General features: G+C 38.1%; 1 protein-coding gene across 1 annotated transcript; it reads left to right on the top strand.

Annotated features, from left to right (window-relative positions):
• Positions 1-1,002: 1,002 nt before the first annotated feature.
• Positions 1,003-8,630, top strand: LOC309707108 (uncharacterized protein). Its single transcript, XM_082534226.1, has 5 exons — positions 1,003-1,201; positions 3,063-3,103; positions 3,250-3,316; positions 6,357-6,397; positions 6,504-8,630. Exons 1-5 carry the CDS (start codon positions 1,027-1,029, stop codon positions 6,600-6,602), a joined length of 423 nt encoding a protein of 140 aa, XP_082390352.1. The 5' UTR covers positions 1,003-1,026; the 3' UTR covers positions 6,603-8,630.
• Positions 8,631-11,542: the final 2,912 nt, after the last annotated feature.

The following is an 11,542-nucleotide window of genomic DNA, read 5'->3' as shown; positions in this document are numbered from 1 at the left end:
AATATATGAAACATTTGTAATTTAACAAATGTTTGTTTTTAGCTACTCGACCTGAACTGACAGTGAATCCACGGATGATCATAGAAACAGACTCGGTCGCACTGAATTGTCAGGCTCCATCATCTTTTTCTGCAACTCAGTGTTTTTTGTACTTTACAAGAAGAAGAAACTCTACACCCATCTCCTGTCTGCAGATTTTAAGAGGAACTGAGCTGCTCTCTTTGATACAGCAGAGTTCACCTGCTGAGGTGGAAGTCACATGTTTTTACATGTCACAACATAAAGGAGAACAATACCAGTCTCCTCACAGCAACATATATTTCATCAGTATACAAAGTAAGTAATCATACTGTGCTGGTCTATATTATACCTCAGTATAGGATGTGCATAAGCCTTCAGTTTTTTCAAACCAAAGAAGACACATAATCAGATGTTTCTAAGTCTTTAATTACCTTTAAATGTAACAGGTATTAGGAGGACATACATAATTTCATTCTTAAAAAAATGTGCATTTGTTGAATTGATTTAAGTCCATCCAGGGAGCAGAATACTCAGTAATGATAGATGTATTTGCATTTGTATACTGCATTCAGTATTATGCACTGATATCAGATGACAGCAAAACAATATTCTTTTGAATTTATAAGTTAAATTTTAAGTGTAAAACATTGACACTTTGCAGTTGTGTGTCAGTATTGCAGTAGTGGAAGGAAAATGCCTTCTGAGGTGAATCCACAAGAAACTCAAATAATGAAACAATCACAACACCATCTTCTGTTATTGCAGCTGAAAAAAACACTTTGACCTCTGCTCCTCCTACTTCTATAAACTTCACAAGTGACACAGTCACGAGGGACACAACTATTGGTAAGAGTATTACAAGTTAATAAAAATGCGTAGGTCAATTGCTGTGGAGTGTTTTGACATTTGGTGATATTTGTTCATTTCAGTAGACTTAACTTCTACAAAGCTCAGCACTAAAAGGACTACTTCTTCTGCTTTTGAATTTCAGTATTTATTTCCTATATGACATTCAGGATACTTTGCTTAACAAAAATGGGACGTGAGACTGAGTCTTGCCTGTGGACTGTGTTTTTTCTAGTACCTTTTAAACTTCTACCTGTAATTGCAACTGGTTTTGGTGTAGTCGTGGGCGTCATCTCACTGGGAATGGCTCTAGTGTGTGTGAAAAAAAGAAGTGGTAAGGACAGTAACAATTCCTTATTTCATGTAAAGCATCAAACCTTTCTATATGCATGTTTATATGCTTTCCCACAATTTCCAAAAGTGTTTATTCTGCAGAAAATGTTCCCCAACAATTTTATATGGATGAGGATTAGTGCTGCAAATGTTTAACACTGAGCTCATTGTAAATCCTTTCTATGTTTAATCTAAAGTAGAGTTGGATGTCTCGAGACCAGTCTCGAGACCACTTTTACGTGGTCTTGGTCTCGCTGTTTCGGTCTTGCGTTCTCAAATCGACATAGTGTTCGGGAGATTTGGAGTCAACCATCAGCGGAGCGGGGGGTGGCTTACTGGGCTTAAGCCCGGGTCATTTTTTCAGAGGCATGGGGTCTTTTGGAGTGTAATTTGTTAGTTAGATGCCTGACTGACAACTGTATAAAACAAAAACAACACACGAAGCACAGAGCGCACCGTCGTAAATTCCCCCTAATTTTGGTATGATCCGAGCTCAGGCAGTAGGCGACTGAGCACAGCACCCATGCGAGTTTGCTGCAGACAGAGGAGAGCTTAAGTTTGACCAGGTACCAAAGCAAGTCATTCGTACTGTACAAATAATGTAAATATGACGGTGTATCACAAAAGATTGATATCAAACTGATCACTTGGTTGCGTTACTTGCTCTTCGATTGAATCAACAAATGGATAAATAAAAAGCCGAACAACAATGCTTTGGTAGAATTAAAAAAAAACAAGTGTAGTGCAGGTCTATGATGATTTTTAGTGCTGCTATCATCTAGTTCTGATTCTGGTTCTGTCTTGGTTAAATCCTAAGTAGTCCTGATTTTGAACTGTTGTTGTCCTGTTTTAATTCTGGATCAGTTCTGGGTCTGGTTGAATTGGGGTTTAGTCCCTGTGTCTTGATACAGCCCCGACTTTGTTCTGCCTTGCTGCTTAATTAAAAAAAAACTAGTTTAAGGTGTCCTGCATATGTGATATTTATTTTTTTCCTATATGAAGTCATTCTTTTTTTTTAACAAAACTCAAAACAGAGCCTAATAATCTTTCAGTCATTTCTACCCTCACTTAATTTCCTTTCGCTGCTCAGCTCTCATACAGTGGCTCAGCTATGCAGTTTAAAGACTTTTTTTTGTCTCAGTCTTGGGCTCGTCTCGACTTGGTCTTGTCTTGGTCTCAATACCCTCTGGTCTTGGTCTTGTCTTGGTCTCGGATTAGGCGGTCTTGACTACAAGTCTAATCTAAAGTGATACATTGATTCTTTAAAATTATGTTTGTCGAGTTTGTTCAGTAATTACAAAAAAACCCAGTGTTTAATAAGGTTAGAAAATACGCCTAAATTACAAATTTATGTATATTTAAAAAAAAAAAAATCAGAGCTGAATTAAAACGCACAAGAGCTTTGTTCAGAGTCAGCGTTAGCTTGTCCTGCACACAAAACAACCAGTTGCAAACTGCAGGCCTCTCAGCTTAACAAGCTTCAGTTAACACACCCATGTCTATGCCCATATAGATTTCAGTGGGTCCAGTTTCAAGTAAAATTCTGCTTCCAGAGTCAACAGGCAGCTGCTGTCACGAAATGCAGTGTTTTTTCTCATACCTATTTGCATCCATCCAAACAGGTATTAGATAAAAACACTGCCATTTTGTGGCTTCATGAAAAGCTAATGACAGATGTTTGACGAAAGCAGAGATATCACTTTACTTTCATATTTATTAACCAACAATCACATGACAATTAATGCTTATCTTTTTGCCCTGATGTAACATCACTGTCACATCAACTATGTGTTGTAGCCAATGTTGTTGTTGGGGCTTTTTCTCTTGTGGTAGTTTTTTATGAGTTTTGCCTTTTGTTGTAGGTGATTTTTCAAGCACAAGAAAAACTGACAGAGGAGGATGGGTACTTCTTCTTTTTCTTTTACATTTTGTTAGGTTTTTGTTTGTTTTTTTAATAAATTTCCCTGTATCTAATAATAATTCACGTTTTTAATTGCTAGTCATTCTTACTTCTTCTTTTCTCAATTTCCTCTCTTTTTATCAAATAAGATGTCTCCAGATGATACTGAAGCCTTCAATATGACCAATTTAGTCCCTGGTGATGACCCACCTAAAGGTGAGCTGCTGTATTTCCTCTGTTTCCCTCCTGCTGAGGGAAACAGAGGGCTTAAATAGAATAGAATAATCCTTTAATTGTCCCACAAGGGGACATTTGCTTCTAAATACACCAGTTGTTCCCAAAGTTTTCTACCTCATAAAATATATGGCTCTTAAAGTACCACCCTCATGACTAACATTAAAGTACAGTAGTATAGGCCTATTTAACACCATATATAGTTTACACAAGACAATTTTACTTCTTACATGAATGTTATTTATTTTAACTGTCATAAACAGGATGTGACAAGTAATAATAATAACAACTGTACTGCATTAAAACATTTAAAGCAGATGGGATATACGGTCTTTGATTGATGACTTATGAACCCTGCTTCCAGGTCCAACCTACTCTACGTTTATTAAGGCTGTTTTGTTTTTAATATGTTTTAATGCTTTGTATCTTGTTCTATTTACCGTATTTTCTGCACTATAAGGCGCACTTAAAATCCTTTAATTTTCTAAAAAAATCAACAGTGCGCCTTATAATCCTGTGCGCCTCATGTATGAATTCTGGTTGTACTTACTGACCACGGACCGATTGTATGCGCTCAAAAATCTGTCAAAAAATGTTTTAGTACTACTTTGGTAAGCTACAAAGCCGCACCATTTGATGGATTGTCGGAGCATTACGGCTACCGTAGTCCAGAGCCTCACGGAGTAATCTGGATCCAAAACTCTGTTCATTTCAGGTCCCAAAGTCAAACAAACACTGAGAGTTAAAAACTGTCTGAATTCTTTCATCTGTGATAAAATGATCAGAGTTTCTGCTTTACCAGAAGTAACAATTAAGTTTAATGTCCAGGCATCCATGAAAACAGAATTTATTAAATTTAACAGAGTTAGAAGTTAGCAGGAAGTTAGCCTAAATGTGATATGCCATGTTCTGACAGAGAGATTTCTGAAAAAATTAAAAAGGTACAGCTCTGCTATCACTTTCAACATAAATGAAGACAGAAAACTAAACATCAGTGTAACTCCGAAATGACAACACAGGCACGGCTTCTTCAAGACGGGCGCTTCGCTGCATTTATTGAACGCCGTGAAAACTACAAACATAAAACACAAAGGCTTTAAGCGCTTTAGTCTATCTAAAGTAACACTTGTGCTTTAACAACAAAAATTACCTCGTGGCCGCCTGCCACTTCGGAGGTCCTGGAAGAATAGCTTTACAGTCTTGTGCATAGGGATGGGTATCGAAAACCGGTTCTTGTTGAGAACTGGTTCCCACTGTTTCAATTCCTTGGAATCGTTTGCCATTTTTGCAAACGATTCCCTTATCGATTCCAGTCGCCCCGAATGACGTCACCACGTTGCGGAGCGTCATTTACCTGGCAGGAAACATGGCGGCTCAGACGCTAGAAAGTTTGGTTATACTTTACAAGAACGGATGACAACAGGGCAACTTGCAATACTTGCAAAGTAGATACTTCATTTAAGGGAGGAAACACTACGAATATGCAAAAGCATTTGCTCACAAAACACGCGATGACCTTAAATGAATGTCGTGTTTTTAATTCCGCTCCGGACTCGTGAATCTCAACCCAGCAGCAGTGGTAACGTTTGCACGTCCTCTCCCGTTAATGCGGCAGGTAAATAATCAACTAACAGTGCATATTATGTTAGCGCGATCTGCCTTATCTGCCATTACTGTGCGTTTAGGTGACCATGATGAGAGAGACAGAGTCTGGCTGGCGCTCGCTGGCAGTTCTCGCTGCAGTCTACCGGTAGCGTCTCCTTTCAAGCCAGGATAGACTAATGTTACCGAGCAGTGACTAAGTTTGTGGTCAAAGGCTTGCACCCATTTGCCACAGCAGATGCCCCCGATTTTCGGTAAGTGAATGTGTTTAATTGTAGGCAGGGACATTACTGGATATTCTTGTGTAATTGCTACAGAATAATTTATGTTATACTTTGTTATTGCTACAGAAGAATATTTATTTTATTATTTTACATTTACAATTTTTTTTCCCCCGGGGTCCCTGTGACACCACATTGAAGAGCCATAGGCTGGATCTCTTAAGATCTCACTGCTGGGTTTGTAAGGCCATGTTACTCCTAAATTTCTATCTTGTTCAAAGAGAAAATATAAAACAAAGTTCTAAGCTAATCGACCTTAGTGTTCTCCTTTTTTAAAAAGAATCGATAAGAGAATCGATAAAGAATCGAATCGTTAAACAGAATCGAAAATGGAATCGGAATCGTGAAAATCTTATCAATACCCATCCCTACTTGTAAATTCTAAATTAAAACATAAAATAATTAGAACACCATACATTACAAATTTTCACAATATTACAATACAGTTATGGCAAATGACAAATACCTTGTACAGCTGGTAGACTAACCCAGCCTTTGCAGATAGCTCGCTGAACTCCTTAGCGTGATTATTAAACGTGGGCTCACAGCCTATACTATCACGCCCAAACCTCGCGATAATAGCGGTGTAACAAAACTTGTTCTTTGTGACAAGATAAACACACCCTTACAATATTGACCACAGAAACGTACAAGCAAGAACATTTTAACTGCTGGAACCATCTATTAAACTTCTTTATACACAAGCCATTTCTGTGACACTTACAATCAGTGACTTTTGTAGGGTAACTGAAGTTGGGCTAGCTGGTATATAATGATGTGCTACATGATATCTAGCGACACAGCTATGTTAGCATAACATAACCACAGTTATGTTGGTGAAATTAGTGAAAACATGTCACTTCCAGCCAATTTTAAATCAAAATTTCAAAGAAAGACTGGTCTGGACCAGGTAATGTGTTTAGCAAAGGTTACCATAGCAATGTAGGTGGTAAAAAGAGATCCACTTTTGTGACACTAAAATCTCCGAGTTTAGATTCAAATGACCTTGCTCAGTCAATAACCTTGCTTCATAGAACACTCCTCAGACCTTTCCTATTTCATACACATTACATTTTCATGTATAGACATACAAAGTGAAAGAAATGTAACTCTGGATCTGTCTTCTGGTTCTGTTGCAGGGTCTGATCATCTAAACAGAAAAGAGTCTCGAACTGAGAATGTAAGTGAAACAAGTGCATCCTCAGTATTGAACTGACTACAGAGATTACTATTTACAACAGAGAAGATACAGATGCAAAAACCTTTTTGCTCTATTTTATTTCTAGTCTTCTGTATACCACTTGTACTCCACCATCCCTGAGGAGCCAGATGAAACACCTACAATGAAAACAGAACTGGCGTACAGCACTCTACAGCCACACTGAAGCATATGAAAAAATACTGAACTGGAAAAAAAACAAAACAAAAGATAAGACTATATGGCCATTACCCACTCAAGCCATATAGATAAGGCAGGAGATGTTTTTCTTTTTTTATGTAGGAATCTCACCCGGATAACTTTTCTACTTCAGCTTTCAAATTGTATTAAAGACAACAATTTTCAAAAGATTAACATACATTTTTTTATTTTGGTGTCAGCCCATAGCTTTGTATTAACAGTGCAATGTGTGTTATTCAAGCAGCATTTGTGTTTTTCTAACCTTTTTTCCCCAAGATTTATTTTTGTTTTTATTTTAATAACAAAAGCTGTTACAGAATACTCATGGCACAAAGTAAATATCTACAACTCATTACAATATAATAAGTTATTGTCACTGCAGAAACAAAAGTGTATATTTTTGTATCCATGCCATTCAAGGATGATTTCAAGCATCAGAAAACCAAACACAAAAAATAATCACAATATTGGTAATTACGACAAAAAAGAACAGGTAGGATAGGAGTAAGACAGTAAGTGAGGCAAAAAATATATATAAATAAAAAACAAATAAATCAGCAAAATCAAAAATTAGAAAACTCATTATGTGGACTTTCCCACCCACCCTCCAGCCTTGTATTGTTCCTAATTTCCTTTCATTTATATATTTATACAGTTTAGTATCACTTGTTTATATCAACTCTTGTGTACAGGAATCAACACACTTCATGGTACAGCTACATCGTTGAGTTAAGCCAGAAAAGCCTAGTAGGGGATTAATTTAAGGCAGACCTGGGAGGTTTTGTATCACCACTATAGTCTGTCAGGTCCAGAAAAAGTAGTGTTGCTAAGAATGGGCTCTAGATTTAAAAGAAGGAAAACCAATAAAGGAATTAAGCTGATCTTAACTGATTAACCATTAATTTGGGCATTCTAAGAACTAAAATCACTAAAATCAGTGAGAACTCTAATCTTTTGACTAAGTTATTAGTTTAATGAGTCTCATAAAATACACTATTGATTTGAAACCAGTTAATGATAATTAAAATCACAGTTGAACCTCAATAGCCAGTGATGTTGAACAATTTTGCATAGCAAAGATTGGCAGCATTCATTCCTATACAACATTAAGAATGAAGAATGTTATGACTGCCATCGTAATCTTGAGTGCAAATCTAAGTGTGCAGGTGCCTTTCTGTCATTGGTGGATGTAGACCAGTGGATTTATCCTCGGCGCACCCTAACTAGTGGACCCTTTTGTTACTTGCTCGTTGCTGTTGCTTTATACTAGAGTATGTAGGGGTAGATTGCCTTTTTGTTTCTTTATAGTTTTCTCCAGTTTTTCTTACTTAGGGAGGTAAGTTTTTGTCTTTTGGTTTAATTCTGTTCAGTAGGTAAGTTTGTTCAATCCTGAAGTAGTCTCCCTTTTTTTTTTGGCATTAGGTCCACCCTGAGTTGTAATCACCCATATGGAAAAGAAATAGTAAAAACTTATATGTGATTACTCATGAAAGTGGCCACTTTCTCATTACTTTCATACATTGTTTTAGTAAGTATCCAAAACATACAAGTTTCATTATATAATTTTTCAAGAGATCTTATATCTGTTTTCACTCTTATATGCTTTTCATACAAGTTTCACACAAGACAGATACAGACTTTATAAGATTTATATATATCTTTTCCATATGGGCAGTTCTTCTTTTTGTGTTAAATAACCTCAGGAATCATTCTATTGTAAATAAATCATTATCAAATGCTATCAGTTGTGTGGCGTGCTGCTTGGGGTCTGACGAGGATGGATTTCCTGTGTGTTATGTTCTGGCCACCCCTAGATGTGTTGTAACAAGAATATATGAGTATGTGAGAGAATTTCTTCACTATGTGTGACCATGTATAATAATGTATGTGCTAGGTTAATAGCCCAAGTTGTTAGTTGGCATACAAGACCTTGCATATGTCTAGTATAGACCAATTAAACTAAAATTCAGGAGCAGACCCATTACAAATATCACCATTAAATGAATTAAACAACTTGAGTTCTCCTAAAAGTCCATGTTCTTAGCCGTGTGTTGTGAAAAGCTATGTTTTGCCCAGGTGGTTTACGAGTACGTGTTTCAGCCATTGGTCAGGGCACAGCTTCATGAATACAAAAACTGCCTTGGTGTAAGAAGGAAATAAGTTCTATAGTGACCATGAGAAATGCACCCAGTCCACCAGATACGCATGCAGCATCTGCATGCAGATATTGGAGGGAAGATAATGTATGTATAGTAAAGAAGTTTCTAGTGAATGGGGAAGGTACAGTATGAAGTACACTGGAGGGTGCTTCAATAACACAAACAATTAAGCGACTCTAGGTGGCTAATATGCATTTACATGTAAACATGTTAGTCTTTTTTTTTTTAAACACTTTCTTGTGATTATTTTCATTTTGGCTTGAAATAAAACACCTCCCTCTGCTGGTGCTGCAGCTTACTGAAACTTCTGCATGTGTGTCCATTTAAAACTCCACATACAGTGGGGCAAAAAAGTATTTAGTCAGCCACCGATTGTGCAAGTTCCCCCACTTAAAATGATGACAGAGGTCAGTAATTTGCACCAGAGGTACACTTCAACTGTGAGAGACAGAATGTGAAAAAAAAATCCATGAATCCACATGGTAGGATTTGTAAATAATTTATTTGTAAATTAGGGTGGAAAATAAGTATTTGGTCATCTCAAACAAGGAAAATCTCTGGCTCTCACAGACCTGTAACGTCTTCTGTAAGAAGCTTTTCTGTCCCCCACTCGTTACCTGTATGAATGGCACCTGTTTGAACTCATCATCTGTATAAAAGACACCTGTCCACAGCCTCAAACAGTCACACTCCAAACTCCGCCATGGCCAAGACCAAAGAGCTTTCGAAGGACACCAGGAAAAGTATTGTAGACCTGCACCAGACTGGGAAGAGTGAATCTACAATAGGCAAGCAGCTTGGTGTGAAAAAATCAACTGTGGGAGCAATCATCAGAAAATGGAAGACATACAAGACCACTGATAATCTCCCTCGATCTGGGGCTCCACGCAAGATCTCATCCCGTGGGGTCAAAATGATCATGAGAACGGTGAGCAAAGATCCCAGAACCACACGGGGGGACCTGGTGAATGACCTGCAGAGAGCTGGGACCAAAGTAACAAAGGTCACCATCAGTAACACACTAAAACGGCAGGGAATCAAATCCCGCAGTGCCAGACGTGTTCCGCTGCTGAAGCCAGTGCATGTCCAGGCCCGTCTGAAGTTTGCCAGAGAGCACATGGATGATACAGCAGAGGATTGGGAGAATGTCATGTGGTCAGATGAAACCAAAGTAGAACTTTTTGGTATAAACTCAACTCGTCGTGTTTGGAGGAAGAAGAATACTGAGTTGCATCCCAAGAACGCCATACCTACTGTGAAGCATGGGGGTGGAAACATCATGCTATGGGGCTGTTTTTCTGCCAAGGGGACAGGACGACTGATCCGTGTTAAGGACAGAATGAATGGGGCCATGTATCGTGAGATTTTGAGCCAAAACCTCCTTCCATCAGTGAGAACTTTGAAGATGAAACGAGGCTGGGTCTTCCAACATGACAATGATCCAAAACACACCGCCCGGGCAACAAAGGAGTGGCTCCGTAAGAAGCATTTGAAAGTCCTGGAGTGGCCTAGCCAGTCTCCAGACCTCAACTCCATAGAAAATCTGTGGCGGGAGTTGAAAGTCAGTGTTGCTCGGCGACAGCCCCAAAGCATCACTGCTCTCGAGAAGATCTGCATGGAGGAATGGGCCAAAATACCAGCTACTGTGTGTGCAAACCTGGTAAAGACCTATAGTAAACGTTTGACCTCTGTTATTGCCAACAAAGGTTATGTTACAAAGTATTGAGTTGTATTTTTGTTATTGACCAAATACTTATTTTCCACCCTGATTTACGAATAAATTCTTTACAAATCCTACCATGTGGATTCATGGATTTTTTTTTCACATTCTGTCTCTCACAGTTGAAGTGTACCTCTGGTGCAAATTACTGACCTCTGTCATCATTTTAGGTGGGGGAACTTGCACAATCGGTGGCTGACTAAATACTTTTTTGCCCCACTGTACATGTAATGAATAAAATGATACTTCTTCCAATAAAAAAAGATTATTGTTAAAAGACAGAACCAGCCAGGCAAGGTAAAAACTAGTTTAGTCTCTGGCTTCAAACAGCTTCTCCTGTGCTCTGTCCCCTTGCTTCCTGTATATCCACACACAGTTCTCATCCTTTCTGTCTCCAAATTGTTATTCAAAAATTGTGATTATTAATTGGCAAGACTAAGGAAAATGGCGATGAGGTTAATTTCTTTCTCAGTTGCAGATTTTATTTAACAAGATCGAGCAAATACTCAAAATAATAAAGTAAGTCCACTAATAAGATAACATAAAGTTCAGGCATATAGCTTACAATTAGGGATGCGCGTGACTAGTTGACTAGATGATTGATCGTTGTTGTTGTCACTGGTTGGAGATTGCTTCATTATCTTGTTATTCTTTTATTGCAACATGCATCACTCATAATGCACAACACAACACACTTTTCAGTCTTGATTTAGTATTTTTCAGATGTTAGGACATGTTTTGTTCCTCTGGACACAGATACACAAAAGCACACGTGCACGTTCACACACACACACACACACACACACACACACACACACACACACACACACACACACAAACAAAACAAATTTTAAATTAGGGAGTTTTTTTCTTAAATATTGCTGGCTTTAAAACAAGAACAATCACAATAAAACCATTTTAAAATCCACATTGTATTTCTGGTAATTTTTGTGATGTCCATCCATCCATCTATTTGCTTCCGCTTATCCTGGAGCCTTTCCCAGCTGTCTTAGGGAAAGAGGCGGGGTACACCCTGGACAGGTGGCC

This window comes from Aulonocara stuartgranti (assembly GCF_965226115.1).
Source record: "Aulonocara stuartgranti genome assembly, chromosome: 5".
Classification (NCBI taxonomy): domain Eukaryota; kingdom Metazoa; phylum Chordata; class Actinopteri; order Cichliformes; family Cichlidae; genus Aulonocara; species Aulonocara stuartgranti.
Note: the sequence above shows the minus strand (reverse complement) of the source record. Positions and strands in the feature narration are given on the sequence as shown.